At 41.2% G+C, this 23,761-nt stretch overlaps 1 protein-coding gene across 3 annotated transcripts in view; it reads right to left on the bottom strand.

Moving 5' to 3' along the window:
• Nucleotides 1–23,761, bottom strand: part of CACNA1D (calcium voltage-gated channel subunit alpha1 D) — a 303,468-nt gene that overhangs the window by 119,902 nt on the left and 159,805 nt on the right. For 2 of the 3 annotated variants that reach the window (XM_030307020.2, XM_030307023.1), the window contains exons 7-8: nt 23,563–23,759; nt 17,402–17,505 (exon numbers count right to left, since the gene is read on the bottom strand). In XM_030307020.2, coding sequence (XP_030162880.2) covers nt 17,402–17,505; nt 23,563–23,759 — 301 coding nt within the window. Of the gene's footprint in view, nt 1–16,752; nt 16,857–17,401; nt 17,506–23,562; nt 23,760–23,761 lie in introns of all 3 variants that reach the window. The other variant, XM_030307022.1, reaches the window with a different exon arrangement.

Raw genomic sequence — 23,761 nt, 5'->3', positions numbered from 1 at the left:
TTCGGTGAAGTTCTTGACAGTAACCTAAACTTTCTGCCATCTCTTTACTATACACAGATAGCAAACTCTCTCTAGATGAGCTTGAATGCCTTTCTTCCCTAGCTGGAGAAGGGATGGGTAGGACAGGCTGACATCAATGCAGGTCCCTCATCACCAGCTTCACATAAGACCTCAACACAACCTATCACTCTCTCTCAGTTCCCCGCAATGACTCATTTGAGTCTTCTCCATGCTCTTCAAGCATCCAACTCTACCAGCTATCCCCTTACCATCAGCAGTTGAACCTGCTTTCTGCTTCAGAGAAACTAGAAATTACACAAGAATATTCCCAGCTTCCCACCATCAAACCAAACTTACATCTGACCCATCCTCTCTTCCTTTTTTCTCTTTATGAAGGAAAGAAACTTCTCTTAATACTACCTGTCTTTTGCCATCTTAATAAATTTGAGCTTTTCCACCCATGATCATATATCCCTCCATTTACTGAGGTCTTCTTTTATTTCCTTCAGTAAAGTTTTGTGTAGAAGAGGTGTTGTACATCTTTCATTAGACTTATTCTTAGGATCTTGATTTTTTTTAATGTTATACATTTTTGTACCTTCCATGTCTCTATTTAACATTTTGAACATACGGAGTACAGTTATAATGACTTTTTAATGTTCTTTTTGCTAATTCTAGCATCTGTGTGAGTTCTGGGTTGGTTTCAACTGATTGATTAAATCTTATTATGGGTCATGTTTTCCTGCTTCTTTGCATGCCTAGTAACCTTTGATTGAACACCAGCCATTGTAAGTTCTATCTTGTTGGGTGTTAGATATTCTGTATTCCTATAAATATTCTAGTGCTTTGTTCTGAGATACAGTTACTTGGATCACACTGATCCTTCATGTCTTGCTTTACTGTTTCGCTAGATTAGTCTGGAGCCCTTCCCCATCTAGGTCTAGTTACTCCTCATTAACTGGGCAAATCCTTTGAGTACTCTGCCCAATGTCCCATGAATTATGAGTTATTCCAGTTTGGCTGGTGGGAACAGGCTGTGTTCCAGGCCCTGTTAGCACTGAACATCATCCTTTGTAATCCAATCCAGTGTTCTTCCTTTAGTCTTAGGTAGTTTCCTCGCAGACAGGTACTAAAAAGTAAACTCTGCTGCATGTGGAGGGGGGCCTTCTGCTCATCTCCAGGGTTCTCATTCTATGCAGGTCCTCCTCTCCAATTCTCTGTCCTGCATACTCCAGCCACCGTGGTTTCTGCAGACTCTTAGCTTTGTCTTCTCAACTGCGAGAAATCACAGGGCTCCACCTGGGTCCCTCCTCCTCATGCCATGGTCCCAAAACTCTTTCAAGCCAGTGAGCTGGGGCAGTCATGGTGCTCATTCACTTTCCTTCCTGTTTCTCAGGGATCAGTCCCTGTCCTTCACTGCCTGATGTCCAGTGTTCACATACTTTCTGTTTTTAGTTTTGTTGTTGTTTCAGGTAGGAGGGTTAATCCGGTGCTCGCTACTGCATCTTCCTCAGAAACAAAGTATCTCTTAATTCTACTCTAAGGTATTTTTAAATCAATTTTATAAAAATACAAGCTATGAATAAAAATCCACGTGTTTTAAGTTTGTGGTTTAGCTAACATTAACACCTACTGTACAAGCACCCCAATCAAGACACAGAACGTGTATACCACCACCCAGTTATCTCATTCCCACTCCTAGCCAACCATCCTTCCTCCTACTCCAGAAAACCAGTGATCTAATTTCTGTATTATGGATTAATTTTGCTTATTCTAGAACTTCATATAAATAGAATCGCACCATATGCTCTCTTTTGCATCTGGCTTTCTTCCCTCAGCAAAATGTTTTTGAGCTTCATCAATAACATCGTATTAGTATTTCCACTCCTTTGTCCCACTGAATAGTATGCCAATTTCTGATTACACCATAATTTGTGTATTTGCCTGTTGAGTTGGGTTTTTCCAGTTTGGAACTCCAAGGAGCCAAGCTCTAAGAATGTTCACAGACAAGTCATTTTGTGGGCAGAGGTTTTCATTTCTTTTGGGTCTTTACCTGTACAGATGGGACTGCTGGGTCAATGCAGTTAAGTTTTTGTTTTAACTTTATGAGAAACTGACAAACTTTTCCAAAGTAGTTGTACCATTTTATGTTTCTACGAACAATGTATGAGTACATACGATGCTCTATACTCTTGTCAACACTTGGTATTGTCTTTTTTATTTTAGCTATTCTACTACATATGTAGTGGTATTTCATTGCAGTTTAGCCTGCAGTTCCCAGGTGGCTGATGATACTGAAATCTTTACACGCACATTGGCTGTTTTTGTATATTCTTTTACAAAGTATTTGTTCAAGTCTCTTGCCAATCTTTAATTGGGTTATATTTGTAGCTGTTAAGAGTTCTTTGTATATTCTAGCTACAGCTCTTTCAGATTATCTATCTATCTATCTATCTATCTACCCATCCAGAGAGAAAATATTTCCCCCAGTGTGTGGAAACTCTCTCAATTTCTTGTTTCTTAAGACAAAAAGTCATCTGAAAATTTATATTTTTAGCTGTTTAATTAGATCTATGGTCCATTTCAAGTCAGTGTTTGTGTCTGGTGTGACCTAAGGGTCATGGTGTCTTTTTTTTTTTTTTAACTTAAAAAATCATCTTTTCTCCACTGCATTATTTAGCACCTTTGTAAAAAACCAATTGACCCTATATATTTCTGGATTTTCTATTCCATTCAATTATTTTACATATCTATCTTTATACCAAAACAACATTATATTTACTTTGCATTTTGGTAAGTCTTAAAACCAGGCAGTGGAAGTCCTTCAACTTTGTTCTTTGTCAAGATTGTTTTGGTTATTATTTGGTAATCTGCAATTATATGTGAATTTTGGAATCAGCTTGTCAGTTTCTAAAAAGAAAACTATTAATTTTTATGAATGAGATGCCATTGAATACACAGAAAATTGGAGGAAAATGGACATATTAACAATATTGTGTCTTCCAATCAATGATAAGACATCGTCATTTATTTAGACCAGTTTTAATTTTATTAATCAGTGTTTTGTAATCTTCAGTGTATGGATCTTCCATATCTTTCTTTATTTTTATTCCTAAGTATTCTAATTTGTTGATGCTATTATAAATATGTTCTCAAATTTCAGTTTCCACATGCTTGCAGCTTCTATACAGGAATAAAATTAATTTTTGTATACTGACCTTGTATCCTGTGACCTTGCTACATTCACTTATTAATTCTAACAGGTCTTTGGTCACTTTGTGAATAGAAATGAGTTTTTGCTTTCTAATCATTCTGCCTTTTCTTTTTCTTGCCTTAATGCACTAGCCAGTACTTCCAGTACAATGTTGAATAAAAGCAGTAAGAGAGGAATGATTACCTTGTTTCTAATCTTAGGGAAAAAAGCATTCGGTCTTTCACCATTAAAGATAGTTATAGTTTTGTGAGGTTTTAGTTTTAGTTTTTTTGTTTTTTTGTAGATGACCTTCTTTTTCAGATTGAGGAAGTTAACATATATTCCCAGTTTGCCCAGTTTTTATTATGGTTATAGAACACTGTCAGTGTCATTTTCTATATTTACTGAGATTATCATGTAATTTTTCTCCTTCATTTGGTTCATATGTTAAATTACATTGTTTCCAACAGTGAACCAACTTTGTATTTTTCGTATAAACCCCACTTGGTCTTGAAGTATTGTTCCTTTCCTATTGCTAGATTAAATTCGCTAATATTATATTTGAGAATTTTTATGTCCTATTAGTGAAAGATGTTATTATTAGGTCTCTTTAGTTTTGGTATTGAGGTTATTCTGGCCTCATAAAATGATTTGGAAAATGTTCACTCAATCAGTTATCTACAAAAGTTTTTCCTAGGAGTAGCATTATTTCTTTGTAAGTTGTTTAACAAAATTCACTTTTGGGATCAAGTCCTCTAGTTATCTTTGAGAGAGAAGGTTTGTGATTTTGAATTCCATTTAAAAAGCAAATATAGGGCTCCTTGGCTTTTTATTTCAAATCAGTTCTGATAAGCTATGTTTTTCAAAGAATGTGCCCATTTCTCCTATGTTTTACCCTATTCTCTTGCTATTGTTTTAATGTCTGTGTTGATGTCCCTCTTTTATTTCTAATACTGATAATTTATAATTTGCTTTTTCTGTTTTGATTAGCCTTGCTAGGGATTTATTGATTTTAGTAAGCTTTTCAGAGAGTCCACTTTTGTCTTTGTTTTTTTTTTTTTAATTTTTTAATGTTTATTTATTTTTGAAGGAGAGAGAGAGAGATAGAGTGTGAGCAGGGGAGGGGAAGAGAGAGAGGGAGACACAGAATCGGAAGCAGGCTCCAGGCTCCGAGCCGTCAGCACAGAGCCCGACGCGGGGCTCAAACTCACAAACTGCGAGATCATGACCTGAGCCGGTCGGACGCTTAACCGACTGAGCCACCCAGGCGCCCCTGTCTTTGTTTTTTTTTTTAATTAATGTTTTAATATGAAATTTATTGTCAAATGGTTTCCATACAACACCCAGTGCTCATCCCAACAGGTGCCCTCCTCAATGCCCACCACCCACTTTCCCCTCCCTCCCACCCCCCCATGAACCCTCAGTTTATTCTCAGTTTTTAAGAGTCTCTTATGGTTTGGCTCCCTCCCTCTCTTTTTTTGTTTTTCCCTTCCCCTCCCCCATGGTCTTCTGTTAAGTTTCTTAGGATCCACATAAGAGTGAAAACATATGGTATCTGTCTTTCTCTGTATGACTTATTTCACTTAGCATAACACTCTCCAGTTCCATGGTTACAAAAGGCCATATTTCATTCTTTCTCATTGCCAAGTAGTATTCTATTGTGTATTGTGTTTCCTATTTTATTGACTTCTGTTATTATTTATTTTCCACTTAAGTTGGACAAATTTTTGCTCTTCTTTTTCTAGATAATAATGTAGCTCATTGAATTTAAACCTTTCTTCTTTAGTAATATAAGGTTTGAAGCTATAACTTTCCCTCCTAGCACTTCTTTAGGTGGACAAGGTAAATTCTGGCATGTTGTATTTTCATTATTTAGGTTAAAATATTTTATAATATTTATTGTAATACTTCTCCTTGAATTGTAAGTTAGAGTTATTTAATTTCCAAATATTTGGAGAACCGTCTAGACAGCTTGTGATTGACTTCTACTTCACATTTATTGCTGTTAGAAAAAAACACACTTCTAAGATTTCAATCTTGTGAGATTGAGTGATACTTTTACTGCCCATATGTGGTCTACCTTGGTTAATGTCCCCTGTGCTTTTGAACAGAGTGTGTATTCTGTAGTTACTGGATATAGTGTTCTATAATTATCAATTATCTCAATTTGGTTGATAGTGTTTAGATATTATCTATTTTTAGTGTTTTTGATCTCCTTGCTCTATCAATTATCAAAAAGGGATTATAAGAACTTTCATCGATGTTTGTGGTTTTATCAGTTTCTCCACTTAATTTTTACAGCTTTTCCTTCATGTATTTTAAGGCTTATTAGGTGGCAACACATTTGGAATCATCATGTCTTCTTGATGAATTGATCCCTTTATGAGACACCTCTATCTCTGGAACTACTCCTTTTATTGACATTCCTTTTATGTGGTATTAATATAGTTACCACATTTTTTTTTGTTTTTTTTTTTAAATTTTTTTTTTCAACGTTTATTTATTTTTGGGACAGAGAGAGACAGAGCATGAACGGGGGAGGGGCAGAGAGAGAGGGAGACACAGAATCGGAAACAGGCTCCAGGCTCTGAGCCATCAGCCCAGAGCCTGACGCGGGGCTCGAACTCACGGACCACGAGATCGTGACCTGGCTGAAGTCGGACGCTCAACCGACTGCGCCACCCAGGCGCCCCTTTTTTTTTGTTTTTAATCTGTGTCTTTAAATTTATAGCATCTTGCATTTTTATGCAGTCTAACAATTTGTCTTTTAATTAAAATGTGTCCATTTGCATTCAATGCAATTGCTGATGTGGCTGGATTTATGCCTACCATCTTGCTATTGGTTTTTTGTTCATCCCATGTGTTCTTTGTTCCTTTCCTGCCTTATTTTGAATACCTAAATATGACTACTTTTTATGATTCCATTTTATCTCTTCTTCTGGCTTTTAAGATAACACTTTATTTTTTAAACCATTGCTCTAGAGATTCACATATGCATCCTTAACTTACTACAGTCCAGCATGAATTTATAGTATATTGCTTCACATATAATGTAAGAACATTACAATAGTAAAGTTCCATTTAATTCTATCTTTTGTGCTATTGTTGTCATATAGGGTTTTGTTTTGTTTTTTTACAATTACAGCCCCCATAGAACTGTTATTATTTTCATCATCTTTTAAAGAAATTTAGAAATGAGGAAAATTCTCTATTCATGTTTACCATTTTTGGTATTCCTTTTTTTATGTATATATATTTTTAATCTGGTATTATTTTCTTTAGCCTGAGGAACTTCCTTTAACACTTCCTGTAGTACAGATTTGCTAGTGACCAATCCTCTCTGAAGATTTCTTTAATTCATCTTAACCTTTTTGAAGAATGTTTTGCTGAATACAGAATTCTGTTTTTTTTTTCTTTCAGCTCTTGCAAGATGCCATTCCATTGTTCTATGGCTTACATTATTTTGAAAATAAATCAGTGTATGATCTTACTATCCCCTTGCATATAATTGCCTTTCCTTTCTGGCTTCTTTTCAAATACTCTAGTTTTTATTCTCAGCAATTTGAATTTGATGTGTCTAGATGTGCTTCTCCTCATGTTTCTACTGCCTAGAGTTAATAAAGCATCCTGGACTTCGAATTTATAGTTTTCAAAAAAAATTGCAACATTTCAGCCATTGTTTCTTTAAAAATTGTTTTCCTCTCCAATCTCTCCTTTACTTCTGGGACTCAGGTTCCACATATATCAGATTATTATTGTCCTAAGACTTCATTGATCTTTTTTCTCTTCCAGTGTTCCATCTGCTATTTACTCCAGATATTGTATTGCCTCGATTTCTCTGCTAAGATTTGCCATCTGTTTCTTTAATATATCCATCCTTTCCTTCCATTCTTTACACAGGTTTATAGTAGCAATTTCAAAGTCTTTGACTCCTAACTGCAGCACTGCTGTCATCTCTCAATTTGTTTCCACTGACTCCCCGCCCCCCTTGCTTATGGATGTTTTCCTGCATCTTTTCATATCCTGTGATCGTTAATGATGTGGAGAAACATTTGGGAGAACATCTGGATTTTGGTGTCTTCCTGTAATAGGTGTTGACTTTTGTTTTGGCAGGCATTTAATTAATTGGCCACTTAACCTGAACCTTTTGAGGTTTGTTTTTAAGCTCTGTTAAGGCAGGTCTAGAGTAGCTCTTACTGTAGTAGTAAAGTAGCCCCCCTTTCAAGGCCTAGCTTATCTGAAGTCTCAACTGAATGTCCAATGTATTCATCAAGGTCAGTCCCGTCCAACTGGTCAGAACTCTGTTTCCCAGCATCGGAGGTTTCCAGCAGCTCACAGCTTTCTAAACAGCTGTTCTCCACCATGCCTCGATAGTCTCGCCTGGCACACAGCAGCTTAGTTTATAATCAAGGATTTAAGAGAATCCCTGGTTAGATTTCTGGAGCCCCTTCTCTGCACCCCTCTCCAGTACTCTGCCCTGAAAACTCCAGCTGTCTCGGCAGCCTGCACTCTGCTCTTTGCCTCTTTAGCAAATAGACTGCTGTTCTCTGCTGGGCTCTGCCTCTCCGTGCCACAATTCTGAAAGTGTCTCCAGGCAGAAGGCCAGGACAATTGTGGGGCTTTACTTCATGTGTTTCCCTTCTCTTAGGGATCCTAAGCCTGTGCTGCCTATTTCTATTGTCTGGGGAAAAAAAAAAACTGCTTCATATATCTTGGCCAGTTTTACAGCCGTTTATGGTAAAAGGTCCACTCTGGAACTGTTACTATGTTGTGGCTGGAAGCAGATTTTAACAGTCTGAAATTGGTCTCCTCATATCCATTCATACTGTGGCAGCCAGAGTGATTTCTCTATGCAAATTTTTCCATTTTGTCACGAAAATTTTCAAATTTTCATAGAAGTAGAAAGAATTATGCAGGGAACATCCGTATGCCTACCACCTAAATTTCACAATTAACATTTCCTACATTTTCTCTATCACCTATCACCTATCACTTTATCATCCTTCTACCCATTCACAAAGTCATCTTATTTTTTTGACGCATTTGAGGGTAAGGTGAAGACATCATAACACAGAATAATTTTCATAAAACCCATATAGTCACATACATCCTGCTTAAAATTCATCAGTGGTTCCTTTACCCTTCAGCTAACGACCAAAATCTGTGACATGACCTAGAACGACGTTTACTGATCTGGGTCTTGCTGATCAGTCTTCTTTTTTCCACCCTCCTCTCCCTGTTCCCTGGGTGCCTGCCACCTGGTTTGCTCAGTTACTCCAACATCCTCTGCTCCTTCCTACTGCAGGGCCTTGCATAACTTTTCCTTTGTCTGGAATGCCCTCCCTCAGCCTCCTTCCCCATCTTGCCTGGATATGATGGCGACTCATTCATTCTTCTCTGCCTCAGCCCCTAGATGTCAGCTCTACCCTTTCAATACTCACAGCACTACCTACCTTTCTTTCAAAGAATTTACAGAAGTTTATAACTATAATCTTTGTCTCCTCCATTAGGTAAAAGAAGCTTCATAAAGACAAAAACTCTGCTTTGTCTCATTGTTAGAAACCCAGTGCCTAGTAGGTGCTTGGCAAATATATCTCCTACCAGAGGTATGCATGAAATAAGTCATTTTTTTTCTTAACAAATCTCAGAAAGAGAAGAAAAGTATCTAGCAGGATTTTCTGCTTCTTATTAGTCTGTTATGTTGAACCCAACCAAGCAGTACAGGGTCAGCCCTCAATACTGCCTCCAGGCATATTTTCCTAGTCCAGACTGGTGAGGCACACAGTCATTCAGAAAGCCCTCCAGAGACAGGAAACCCACAATTTTTCTGTGCTCTTCTAGACAGTCTAAATTCTTATAACACTGTGGACCCATATCTTCATTTGATTCTCAGAGATACAGCTCTGAATATCAGTCTTGTTTTGTTTCAGAGGGAAAACTTTTTAATGACACCTTTAAGGGTTTAAAACCAGACACTGCTCAATAACTCGCTCCATCCCTCTACCCACGTGCTCTCATCTCCCACGCCAGGGCAATAATCACTGCTCCCCTCCACTTTGTGGGACCTGGGAAAGCGGACTCGTGAGGCAGGATACATCTGCTGAAATATTAAAATGAAACTCCAAGAAAGGAACAACGGCTGAACTTTAATAAAGAAGAGCTCCCTGTACTATGAACATACTGGTTTTTGCATGCTGAGCTGCCCAGCTCTACCAACACTTGATCTCTGTAAGCAGTTTTACCAGCCTGCCCAAGAATATGACACGGAATGAAAAAAAAAAAAAAAAAAAGACATAAGGTTGACGGTAGCTTCTTAGGAGCAATCATCAATATGTTTCTCCCAAGAAGTCAAATGATTAAATTCATAAACATCCCTCTCATTGTAAAAGGGATAGCAATTATTAATGCCTCCAATCGAAAGGGGAGCACAGGAAAATTATGGCTTTAATTTTGACCATTAAGTTACCGGCAAGTTTATGAAGAGCTGGGTCTGTGTACGAAAGTACTGTAATGAATTCTCTCCCCCCAGGACTTGGAATCAACAGACTAAATAGCCCTGCCCTGCAACACCGATGCCTGCAACTACGTCTCCCCTTCTCCTGGGCTGTACATCAACCACCCAGAGGGTGGTGGAGGGAAGACAGCAGCGGGAGCAGCTGCTGCTTCACACAGAGCTCTCCAACGGCAAAATGGGTGCCCAGGAGGGCACACGTGGCCAGAGGTGCCCCCCTGGTCCTCAGAGGCCTTTGCTATGCCTTATGAAAAAAGGAACTCAGGAACAGATGATAGCCACAGCTGACAAGCGAGAGAGCTCTACTGAATCTGTTGCTAGTGCCTGGCTGCTGTCCACCGCTGTTGCCAGGGAAACAGACGTCAGCTTGATGGAAACAAGGATCAGCGAAAACTTTCACTTACCTCGTTTCCACCGATCCCAACAGCCATTTCTATGGAAACAGTAGCTGCGAGCCAGCGCCAGAGAGGTTACCACTCACTTGTTAATGTCAGGTGTGGCTACCAGCCTGTGCACTTCAGGTACCATGGTACCAACAGCACCAGGATGCTGCTGCCAGCTACCCCCGACAGCCTTTTAACTCTGCAACAAGAAAGTTCAGTGTTGAAACGTATATATTAATGTTGAGCTTGGTTCTTCATCAGTAAAAGGAAATTTAGCATTCTTCCATTCAAAGCCAAAGTGGGGTTTAATCCCTTGTTCTACCAAAGCCAAACCAGGTGAAGTTACTAAAGAGCCATGGATCTTTCCCTCAACCTTTGACCTCACTCAGGTTACTTCCATGTTCAAGAAAAGAAACATCCTCCAACTGTGTGGACACATCTTTCACATATTAGCCTACTCAAACCAAAGACAAACCCAGCTAAATTATGTGAGCATTATTTTGCTACAAGTGATCATTAAAGATGCCTCTGTCTGGAGTTCTGGCAGCATGATCCTCATCATCACTAATTACACAAAGAAAAATCTATTTTTTTTTAAATCGTATGATCTACCGAAAACCCTGTACCCTATTTTTCATTTCTAGATTAGACTTCTATGTGCCTTCTCAGTCTGCCAGTCAAGATATGAAATTAATCCTTGAACTCAGTACAACTTGGGTCTGTGATATAGTGGCACCCAATCATACTGGCAGCCCAGTTATCCCATTACCTAACAACACCCCTCCAAGGCTATAAGCAACCCAACTACTCTTCTAAGATGAGATATACCAGAGGAGTATGTATAGAAGAAATTCTAGTGTTCATTTTCAATCAGCAGATGCTGGTGAAGTGTTGAATGAGAGCAAAATCTAATCCCAGTCATGAATAATTTATATATTTATGCCTATTCCAAGAGGTTATGTCTCCACTTAGAAAATATTCACAAGTGATACAACTATCATCTCCCTGCTATGTTTTGTCTCCTGAGCCAACATTCAAGGGGAGGAAATCAGAGGCAATCTCTGACCTACCATGGCTCATGACAGTATGAATTCAAATGGACTAGGGTGCAAATGATGGTGCCCCAAACCTGATCCTATTCCGCAAAATCTTGATATAACACAGTTCATACTTCACCACTACCACTACCTCTCCCTCCCCAGTCTCTTTATACTGCTATTTCTTAGTAAAATAGCCATGCCTGAGTCTTTGTGTAGACCCTGCAATTCGATGGAACTAGAATGGGATGGAAAGACCTCAATGGTAAAACTCAGAATGATCCATTGGTTTGAAAATGGAGAGGGGAAATGTTTATAGCAGCACTCTCAACAATAGCCAAATTATGGAAAGAGCCTAAATGTCCATCAACTGATGAATGGATAAAGAAATTGTGGTTTATATACACAATGGAGTACTACGTGGCAATGAGAAAGAATGAAATATGGCCCTTTGTTGCAACGTGGATGGAACTGGAGAGTGTTATGCCAAGTGAAATAAGCCATACAGAGAAAGACAGATACCATATGTGTTCTCTTATGTGGATCCTGAGAAACTTAACAGAAGACCATGGGGAAGGGGAAGGAAAAAAAAAAAGAGGTTAGAGTGGGAGAGAGCCAAAGCATAAGAGACTCTTAAAAACTGAGAACAAACTGAGGGCTGATGGGGGGTGGGAGGGAGGGGAGGGTGGGTGATGGATATTGAGGAGGGCACCTGTTGGGATGAGCACTGGGTGTTGTATGGAAACCAATTTGACAATAAATTTCATATATTTAAAAAAAAAAAAAAAAGAAAACGGAGAGGGGAAAGTGGGTGATGGGCAGTGAAGAGGGAACCTATTGGGATGAGCACTGGGTGTTGTATGGAAACCAATTTGACAATATATTATATTTAATATATAAGAAAGAAAATGGCCCTTGCTTTTCTACAATGTTTCACCTCATCCTCATCCATATTCCCTCAAAACTTCTGAAGTTAAGATAAACAGGCCTCTAGTAATATAAAATTGGATCAGTGACTTAAAAAGATACCTGTGATCTGGTAAACTGAAACTTATTGGGACACAAAGAAAACAGATTAATTTAGAGATAAAGGACTTTGAATGTACAGATGTGGGCTGGGTTTACATTCAATCTTAGGTCACAAAACCTAATTTACAAAGAATATTCTAACAGACAAAGCCTGTTTAAGAAAGTGTTTCAAATATTTTCCCTAAGATGTTGACAAAACCAAAGCTTTGAATTCATAGACGAGTTAAAAATGATTTTAATCTGTTCCTTAAAGCAGACCCAGGAGGTGGTTTATGTAATAATATCCTTCAGTAATCATTGGCTTATGTCATTATATATACACGTGTGTATGCAATAAAACACTTAAAAATATTCTAGAACTTTGACTTTCCACTGAAGCAAGCCAATCTTGGTCAATTATTATTAGTTTAAAAGGGCTGGGTTGATTAGATTTTTCTTGCATCAAATCACATTTTATATACTCTCACTCAAGCCACCACAGTAACAAAGAGCAAGTATGCTATGCTCTAGCTCACTGAATCCTCAAGCAACAAAATGTGGTTGGTATTATTAACTCCATTGCACAGACCAGGAAAGTGAGGCTCAAATAGATAAGTAATTTGCCTCAAATCTCACAGTTGGTAAAAGGTAGAGCAAAGAATCAAGTCTTGGCTATCTAACTCTAAAGCCAGTCTGATTAACTACGATGCTACAGAAATACCATGCCCCCAAATTTGTGGAAAAAAAAAATCACTGTCAGAGAGAACTTGAGTCACAACCATGTGGAACTGCAAAATTAGCTGACAAAGAACCTCCAAGGCTTCCGTTTGAGGGGGCGCAGAGTACAGAATTAATGTGTATACAAAGCTCATTTCTCTTGGTCACTTTATGGGAAATCCAGAAAATGGTACACTTTAATTTCCAAAGAGCCCCCGTGTCTATTCCCGCTTCACCCAGAAAGGGGACTAGGATTTAGATCCATGGATTTAGGATGAAGACACATTCAATGAGTAAAATCCTTAACTTCCACATTCATTACCAGATATAAAACCAGTCACCCTATAGGGAAAGCTGCAGGATGGGACCATCCATATTTGAGGGACGAAGAGATGGAAGCTCAGGATTACAAGTAAAGTCCCCAGAGTTGGTGTGTGACAATGCCAGGACCAGAACCCAGGTCTTCTCATCTACCAATCTCCTCTTGGGGGCCTGAACCACACCTTGGGGGCCGTACCACAGGTATGCCTGGCATCAGGTGGGTCTTGCAGGGGAAGAGGTGAACCCACAGCCCGGGACCACCATTCTTCCCCCTGAGAATCTGGCAGGGATTCTAAAGAAACAAAGCACTGGAACACCAATAGTCCTCTTATTTTGCCTGTTTACTGACAAAAACCTCAAAAAGGACAAGAAGTTAAATGAACAATTTTAAAAGTAAAAAAAAAAAAATCACCAATCTTCTAAAACAAACAAACAAACAAACAAAAAAACCATCATGAGAAGAGACATAATCTGCTTGACTTATAGACTTACATGAGACATTCTTTCCAATCCCTGGTCATAATGGACCATCTCCGCAGTGACAACTTCATGTAAAATTGCAACATGAGCTAGAGACATTCCTGGCTCCCCTGCCCCAACCCCCCATAGAACACTATCGTCAGAGAGCAAAGTCTTCATCTGTGTTCACGCTTGGTGACACAGGGTGTACAGTTCATAAACTTCATACTCACCTTGAGAAAAGGAGCTGTTGTAAAACCAAAGATTTTTCCAAAGCTTAGAATGCTTTACAAATGTACCAACACCAGATCGGGTGTGCAGATTAAAATCAGTTCACGAACACAATAGGATGGCATGGCCACATGAAAAAAGAAAAAGCCAAGTAGCAGAAACAAGCATTTCCAAGTAGTTAACAGACTTAAAGACACACAAGCATCATTTAGCGATCCTTCACCAGAAGGCAATAGCATGGTCTTAAGTTTCTAAAACGGGAGGCTTTTAATTCAGTGCTTTAAGGATTACATGTGTGCTGGTCTGGTGGTCCCTAAGGGGCTATGCAATGAAAGTCATCTTGCTTTTAATATTTACATCCCTCTGGTTTTGTGATCCCATTAGCGTTTCCTAAAAAAAAAATTGTGAAGAACTCTAAGGTTGAAGCAAATTTTAAAAAATTTCACAAGAAAATGCATACGAATGACTTCTTTTGATTTTTTGTTCCTTTGGGGACCAGTCAAGGGGGAGTCGCTGGGCAGAGGAGTGGGGAATTGTTGGGGAGGTGGGAGCATGTCCGTCATCATCGGTCTTCCCCCACAGACGCCTTATCGCCTTTCAAGAGCCAGTTCACAGACATGCAGTCTTCACAGCCCCTTGGTCTACACCCCTGCTCCAGCTCTGCCATCCTGCGCTGCTTGACGACAGTCTGCCCACCAGACAACGGAAGCCTGAGCCCAGAGCCTCTGTGTCTTAGACACCTGGCTTGCCTAGCCTCTGGCTCAGCAGGAAATGCTAGGCAAACTCGCGAGCATGGCTAAAGGCTCTGCCCTGCAGCCTCGGTTCTCACTTTACACCGAGTACCTCTCCACACTACCTTCCAGAGTGGCCTCATGCTGGAGACCCCTCAGCGTGCGGCCCTTAGGAGCTGGGGAACAGCATGAAGGGACTGTGGAAATCACTGGGAAGTCTTGGATTTTAAAAATTCACATGCCATTGCATTCTCCTTCAGAAGGGATGTAGTTTTGCTTCGATACAAAAATGTTTTAAAATTACTTATTGTTTTCCCTAGAATATATCCCAGTAACCTGGTTGTTCCATGAGCATGTACTGTTTTTATCCTCCATAGGGGTCAACATTTAATGCCCACCATTATAATAAGGAGCCCCTCCTCCCATCTTTTCCTTCCCCCCCCCCCCGCCCCGTTTTGAGCTGCTTCATCACAGCTGGGCGATGGCTCCTGCTCTGGGAAGCTCAGAGATAAGGCATGTCACTGGCACTGTTAAAATTAGTCGTTTCCATGGCCTCAGTCAGTTTGGTTGAACTTGGGAGACGTGGGGAGCCAAGGACTGCAGCACGGAGTTGCTGTTAACCCTGTGTGGACTGTTCCTGACGCAAAACCAGAGCTGTGCTGTTTCTCCAGGGATAAATTCCACCCTTCTAAGCCCAATGCTAACCTGAGTCCACAGAGACTCATCAGGATGAAAGCACTTTTAAAGTGTTCAAACTTTAAAACAAGGGCTTGCAGGGCCATTCATCGGTAGACAGAAGGAAGCTTTGCTGGGAGTGGATGATGCTGTCATACCCTCAACCTGACCCAGTCCCCACTCCCCTCACCGGGCCATCTCTTGAGGGGGTCTTCCCGCCACAGTGTGCATCCATGGTGTAAAACTGACCACATATATTATCCCCTGAAGACAGGCAGGGCAGTTTAGAGGGTAGACGAGGAAAGGAAGCAGAGGTGAAGGACAAGCTGTGAGCCCTGCTCTGGAAAAGGCAGTGTTCAGAGAGATGCAACACAGGATTCCTCAGGGACTCAGCATTCCACAAAGGCATCGCACCCCCTGCCCCCCACCCGAGACACAGGCTTGGGAAGAAAAAGATAAAACAGGTGAGGATACACTCACGTGGGATCAAGTGTACCACCTCAAGTATTTCCTGAGGATGTGTGAGTGCAGTGGGTAACAAAGGCTCTTCCGGGGGGAGATGGGCACCCCCGGCCCCCAGCAGCGGTTATGTTCAGAAGCAGCTTCTGGGAGAGCCCAGAGAGCCCCTTCTCCCTTCTAGGGGTGCTCCCCTTTCTGTGTGTCTGCGGGTGGGGAGGATACAGAGTCACCCGAGGGGCTTCGGACAGCATCTCCAAGTATGGGCAGGGCAGAGCCCAGGAATACCAGGATCCCCTTCCAGAGCCAGCCTCCACTCTCTACAGAGACTCCTCTCCATGGGAAGTCATCCACTAAGTGGGGGCAGCAAACTGAAATTTCAAAAATGGTGAACGAGTGGTAGGGACTATAAGCCCCATAGGAAGTGTATTTGTAAAAGCTGGTCATTACTCTGCATTAAAGATTTCACAAGTTAAGACCAATCATGAATTAGAGGGATAGTTCTCATAGTGACAGTAGCAGACAACCAAGCAAATAAGTGACTTGAAGGATGTAAGATTTTTGAAATTGTTCAGGGTTTATGTGCGAATCTAGGTTTATTCCTCCTACTCAATAAAATCTGAAACACCCTGGAAATATTCAAGCCACACCATGGGTGACTCAAAAATGCCAGGTTATGTATTAAATGGGAATAAAGCCACGAAAGACAAAGGGCCTTTCCTGGGGGAGACCAAGGCTGGGACTCCTTTTACTCACTTGCAATCCACGTCTGCACATGGACGTACTAATGCACCTGGCTTCAGGGAACTGTTTTCATTAAATTAATAATGTTTGGCAAGCATCAGAAACACAGAACCTCACAGACAAGATACAGGCAGAGAGAATCACAGTTCAATCCAAAAGCAACACACAGAAGGCACGTCAGAGTCCACACACATGCAGAGAAGCTGCGGGGAGCAGCTGGGGGGACATGTAGAGCTGCCCCACACGTGGCACCAGCAGAGTGTGCAACATGGATCTGACTGCTTACCCACTAAGGACACCAAGAACCAGGTTAAGGACGAAAAATGAGCCAAGGATGATCAGACTAACAAAATACACCCATGGCCATTCCCATCCTATTGCATCATTTACCTGTAAAATGTAAGGAGATCAGTTATCAGTTATCCATTTACTAAAGAGCGGAGCCCCAGGAAGAGCTGCCAGACCAGACCACTCAGGGCTTTGAGTGAAGACTCGCTCTATCTTGTGTTTTCAGGTAAGGACAAGATGTGCTGCTGAAATCTACAAATATGGCCCACCAAAAGTCAGCCAGGACCAGTTCATTTAGCTACTGTTTTGTACCAATTAATCTGCATATTTGGATCCAGACCAATAAAGCAATTATAAGTGTATCTCATTTTAGGACAGACAAAGGGCAGGCAATGGAATCTATTTAAATCCCAAGCAACAATGCTGATTAATTTCTGGTCAATAACCATTCCATAGCTTTCTTTCATAAAGGCTGGTGAGGTTCCAGGAAACATCCTGGTTTGGGGAGCCTCAGCAGAAGAGAAAGCATCCCAGAGGACACAGAATGTGTTTGGCACCTACCCGGCCGCCCCCATCTAGCAAAACCTGTGTGGTCTTGGCAACCATCCTTAGGACTCTGCTTTCAAGATGAAAGAGGTGTAGCTTACCCGCTCAATACACCAAGTACAAGATTTAGTACGAAAAATGACCCAAAGATGACGAGACTGACAAAATACACCCAGGGCAATTCAAATCCCATAGCATCATTCATCTGCAAGAAATAAGATAGTCTCATAGGAGCAGGTTAATAAGAGAATCTAATAAAGAGCGAGGGTCACATTAGAGACAGCATTTTATGCATTGAATTAAACATTTAGATTTGAATAAGAGACAACAGTAGCCAAGTCACATTCACTATATATTCCCCACACACACGCACACACATGCGCACACACACAAAGAGTCATCAAAGTTTGGGGGCAAATAACAGCACACTTTGACACAGGCAGGGAAATCAGCTAGAATCTGGCTGTTTCTCACTGGAAACAGCCTTGATCATGGACTTTCCAAATAGATCTTGGTAGAGGACAAAGCTCGTGCTTATCTGGAAAGTATTTTCTACCCTACCCAAATTGTTAGAACGTCTTGCTTTTACATTTTGTAATGGTGGAAAAGTCTTAATAGAGACAAACTTGCAACATTTAACTCGGTAAGTTCTTTAAAAAAAAACACCTAAAATAATACATTTCCATTGGAAGCTAACCAATCCAAAGAAACCTAACCCATCTGAAATCTAGATTATCTGCCATCAGTGAGTGCAAGCAGGGCCAAATTAATGCAAAGTGCTCAGAAGTCAACAAGCTGACACACATTCAAGAGTGCTTTTGGGAATGAGATGTTTCCCAACTGCACCTGAGGACAGACCCAGGAGAAGGAAAGAAGCCCTTATCTCCCCCCCCCCCCATCTAGCCTTGACCTAGATGAGCCACCTGGGAGAGCTGGCTCCAGCTGTGAGCTGACTGACACCAGGTGAGAGAAAGCTGGTCCAAAGGAACCCTGTGCTGCTACTACTGGAACAAGCTCAAGCATCACAGTCAGTCTTGGCCTCCGGGGCAGACTGTCACAGGGGAGGTTTGGTCATGAGCAGCCTTCATGCAGGAGCAAAGAGGTGCTTCAAGGTTCACGGCTAGATGGAACTTGCCAGCAGCACAGGTCAGTGTTACATTAGGCAAACACTTCTCCGAGGAAGGAGGTGTTAAGGACCAGTCCAGGGACAGAATGAATGACCCCTCTGCCTGACTTTGCTGGAACACCCAGAATCTTTGGCCAGTAGAACTATATGTAGTTGGGAAGAGTGACCGTTCTTGCCTCACAGGTGAAAGCCCCTTAGGCTTTTAAGCATGTGCTTTCTTCCACATTATTTGGCTCCAGATTTTAGCTTTACAGAATGAGGCACATGTATTTCACTATGTTTGCCTCATGCAGAAGCCAAACAGGAAAAGAGAACATAAAAAAAAAAAATGACCTAACATCTGTTGCCGAAGTCTAGGGAGAGGACATTAAATCCCTTATGAAACACCTGTTTGGCCACATGAAAATTGATGTGCTTAATAGAACTCGTATCACTCTGCACATCTTACACTGGCAATTAGAGTAATGAATGAACCAGGGCCGTGGCTGCAATTGTTGATCTAATTAAGCTGGATAAACTAATTTCAGCAGGAAGGCACAGGGTATTTCTTCCAAAGCAACACCACCACTAAACTTATTTAAAAACTTGGTGTGTGGAAGAGAAGAACCAGGCTGTCCAGTGTAGTGGCCAGAGCCCAGCCTGGAGTCAGGGCCTTCCATGGAGACCTCCCTGGGCCTGTTTCCTCTCTGCAGGAGCAGTGCAGATGACAGGGGAGGGCATGCCCATGGGGTGAGGGAAGGATGTGCAAAGTCCAGGACTCCCAACAGGAGACCTCAGTCCCGCATAGCGCTGGCAAAGTCAGTGGCCAAGTCAAATGCTCTACCAGTCCTCGTTCAGGCCCCAGTCTGCTGTTCCAGGGAAGGCTAGGAACGGCAGTCTGCTCCACTTGGGAGGGCACTTTTTTTTTTTTTAATTAAGGAAGCTTTTAATTTCTTAGGTGTAGGTGTTGGACAGAGTCACATTTGCTTGGATCAGAAATATCATCTGGAGTGACAGCTGTGGGCTGGGGAGAAGGCCACAGCAAAGGCCACAGAAAACTGTCCAAATCTCCAGAAGGTGGGAAGAGAAATGAAACTGAGTATCTAAAGGCCAGTCTTTCTCCAAACAAAACCTTCTCAACCCAAGTCTCTTTTCAGAGGCTAGTATTCCTCAGACCCTATCATATACATGGGACAAGTCAGAACTGGTAAGCTATTCTGAAAAATACCCAAATGAAAATAAAGACTCTGCTTGGGATTTTGTCTGTGTGGTCTTTATCAACAATGAAAAACTCAGCATGAGCTGAAGCATTTCAATTTAGATTCATTTTTGAAAGATTTGTATCAAAGCCATCAGGTAGTATCACCTGGTGCCTAGAAAATAACATTCTATTTAGTTTCCTTTTTCCCCCTCATTTCAAAGCCTGAAATGTACATTCATGTCTTCAATTAAAGACCAACCTAAGGCTTTTTGGTTTTTTTCTAACTGTTGAAAACACTACTGGGAACTTGGTATACTGGTTGGGGCTCCTCTGAGTAGGGAATAAGAGAGAGGCACAGAAAGGCAAGCCCTTGGCCAATGAGGGATGAATTTCCCAGGCATCTTGAAGGAAGTAGACTGTCAGCGTGACCATGTGGACTTCCCATTCGAGTCTGGCAGCCAGCACCTCCAGAGGTGTGTTCATTGAGGAAAGAGCCTGGCACTAAGGCAGGAGGCTGTAAATGACTAATACATGAGTAGCTCTCTCCTGAAACAAACACTATTTCAATTTCCTACCTTTAAAGACATGTCTTTAAAGAATGTATTCTAACTGTGCATCTTGCAGATAAGAAAACTAAAGCCCAGAGAGTTCTGGTGACCTACCCAAGGCCATACACCCAGCCCTACCCAGCCTTCATGCTCTTCCCTTGACCTACACCCTGCTGCCTCCGTAGACAACAAATACGTGTGGATCAGATGGCAGCTTAATTATGCTTATGGAACTCACTTTATAAAAGAGCTCTACAAGAACTTTTTTTCCACCAGAAATTGATGATCCCACTCCCACACATCCAAACAGTTCTCTAAGTATGTTTTCCTGTATATTGGACCCACCTGTAAATTTCTCAAGACCCTGCCAGCCCTTTTCCAGAAATTCTTGAGAATTAAGGCATCAATGAGCTTGAGAACACTGCCTGAATATAAACTTGACAAGATGCAAAATAATCCCTGGCAAAGATTGTGCCCACTATATACAAACACCTGAAGGATTGAGAAATTTTCTTGCAATCAATATTTATAATCTAATCTCCCTAGTTATCTCTCGAGATGTTCCCTTTCCACCCTAGTTGTTCATAAAAACCGATATTTAAACATGGCCTTTCCACACTGAGGTGATGGGAGTGTACAATGAGAGGCAAGAGGAACTAGCATTTGTTGAGCACCTGCTCTGTGCCAGGCACCGTGCTGGTCAAGGATGTTCTGTGCTGGAACACAGCTGTGTATTTTCCACCTGACCGTGGTCCATTCAATATTAAGAAGGCTTAGTGCCTTGGCTCTTGCTTATCTCTCTGATGAGTTAATATAATCAATGAATAATTAAACCTGATGTGTTTCAGAGACCTTAGTGAACTGTATGGGAGATGACTTAGCTGCCCCCTAGTGTTCTACAATGGTTCACAAACCTCTGACAGTAGGGAATACCAAGGAAAGAGTGCTGGGTTCCAGTCTAGAGCAGGGTCACCAAACTATGACGTGTGGGCCAAACCCAGCCCACCATGTGCTTTTGCACAACGCTTGAGCTAAAAATAGATTTTTCATTTTTAAATAGTTGGGGGGTAAAAATCAAAAGACTGTCTCATGACTCATGAATGTTATATAAAACTCAAAGTTCAGTGTCCACAAATAAAATTTTAATGGAACAGAGCCACACCCATTCATTTACATGTTATCTACAGCTGCTTCTGCGTGGCATAGGTAGAAGGCAGAATTGAGTGGTTGTGACAGGGATATAATGGTCCACAAGGCCAAATATACTTACTATCTGGCCCCTTACAGACCCCTGGATCTACAAACCCCTGGATCAAGAACAACAACCACTTGCTATAGGACCCTGGGTCCTGTATGTTCAGTGGCCTCTCTGTATACCACTGCTTGGTCTTCAAAATCCAGACTTTCTACAAAGGGATACAGACTGGGATAATGTTGGTAAATTACTTGAGCTCCTCCATCAGAATAAAGATGCCCTGTAATTCACAGAGAATATAATTATTATATTGTCAAATTATTAACTCTGTCATATTAATGATAGAGATAATAATTATGCAATCCTAGGTGCTCCAAAAGCAATGGATACTTTTGTTTTGGGGTGTATGGAGTTTTCTCTCCTTTAATCACACTTTAAAGAGTTTTCACTTGCTAGACGACAGGAAAACTGTCAAGAGTCCATGTGCAAAAATGTAAAATACGGTATGAAATTGTGCATTAGTCAAGGCACATTGGATCAGGCACATTGGACAATTCACTCTGACAACAGAGAGGACAACAGAGCTGAGAACAGTCACAGATTTTTTTTTTTAAATCAAGATGTTGTTTCCTGTACCATTTGCAGGGATGGGGAGGATCAGAGTTTGGACTATTTGGATGAAGCGTTTTCTATTTATCAGAAACTTCAAGGCAAAACCAGGATTGAGATCTCAACTAATCTAACTAGGATTTGCAACTCAGAAGTTAACACTGACAATGAACCCTTTACCTAATTTGAAGGTCCCCTTGCCTTGGCCATGATCTTGGCTCATCCAATATAATTTCCCTCCTTCTTCCTCTTCATGAAAGACATTATCTTATGAATATATAGACATGCATGCCCACACACACGCGTGCGCACACACACACACATGCACATTCTCTCTTTCCTAGGACAATAAGAAAAAGGAAGGGAAAAGAGAAGATACAACATGTTAGTGATGCTTAAAACTTTTTACTAAACTGGACTCACGCTTTGGAGAAGAAGATAAAAATATACCTTCTTTGCATAACATTGAATATATAGAGATTTCTACAACCCTGTAAGCATGGTGTTCATTGGTGAAGGGAAGCAAAACCTATTTAAAACCATTGTGTGCTGTGTTCTCTGAAGTTATAAAGGAATATGAAGCCCTACAGAGTATCTACAATGTAGATACTGCCAAAGCTAATTCTCAATCTGTAGGCCTTCTAACTAAAGACTGCCCATTCAAGAAAGTACTTTATTACTAACTGCCTTTTAACCAATAATTATTGGAATCCTGATTAATCTCATTTGAACTTGGGTTTAGGCTCAAAATCTGCACATCAGCTGGTTTTTCCCAGCAATCTGTGCCATGGAAAATAATTTCTAAACTTCTGTGAGCTTTTTCAAATTCTACTAAATAAATAAACAAACTCAGCTCTGAGAAATAGCAGTTAAAATACTATTGCTCTTCATTTATAGCAAAGCCTTCTGGCTCTGTCAGGAACAGAGAGCAAGACCTTAGCCAGAGAAAGGGCATTAGTCTGTTTTCATGGCAGGTTGGATGGGTCCACCAGCCCTGGAAGTTTGACGTGCCTTTCCAACCCTCTCTGCCAGAGTTCTATAGCTCCAAAGAGAAAGGAAGAGAGAGGTAGGGGCTGTGCTGGGCTAATTTATGGTAATGCTGAAAAGGCAAGAGGGAAACAGTATAAAATAAGGAAAATCCATTTTGGCCTTAAGGCTGCACTAAGTTCATGGGAAGCATGAAAGGGATCCAAGTTATACTCCCTATCTTTTGTTAGGATCTGGTAGAGCAGCCCACCTTTACCTAAAAAAAGACCAAGCCTGTGGAAGTCCAGGGGCCTCTTGGACAATAGCCCCTGGCTCTCTAAGAGTTTAAATCACAATAGCCTTGATCTAGGGAGTGACCTCAAAACAAGGACTCGCAGGCACACCAAACAGCACTGGGGAGTGAGGCAGCCAATACTACACAGCAGCTTTCTGGAATGGAAATGAAAGACCTGAGGAGGAAAGAGAATGAGTCTCGCTGAGTGAGGAGAGGGTCTGCTTCCCTTCCCAAAGAACTGACTTCCAGGGTTCTTTTTCAGCTAAGTCTCCAATGGTGCTAACAAATGAAGCACTCTTATCCAAAGAAAGAACACTCCACACACTATCCTCCAGCTGCTTACCCAGTAGAGCACATCTGTCCAGCCCTCCATGGTGATGCACTGAAACACGGTGAGCATGGCGAAGGCAAAGTTATCGAAGTTGGTGATGCCCCCATTTGGGCCAACCCAGCCACTCTTACACTCCGTGCCATTGGCGGCACACTGGCGTCCATTCCCTGAGAACGCACATGGCGCTGGGTCCTCTTCAGCTATGACATCT

Source organism: Lynx canadensis, chromosome A2 (genome assembly GCF_007474595.2).
Source record: "Lynx canadensis isolate LIC74 chromosome A2, mLynCan4.pri.v2, whole genome shotgun sequence".
Classification (NCBI taxonomy): domain Eukaryota; kingdom Metazoa; phylum Chordata; class Mammalia; order Carnivora; family Felidae; genus Lynx; species Lynx canadensis.
The sequence above is the reverse complement of the archived record's forward strand: the minus strand, read 5'-3'. Positions and strand labels throughout refer to the sequence as shown.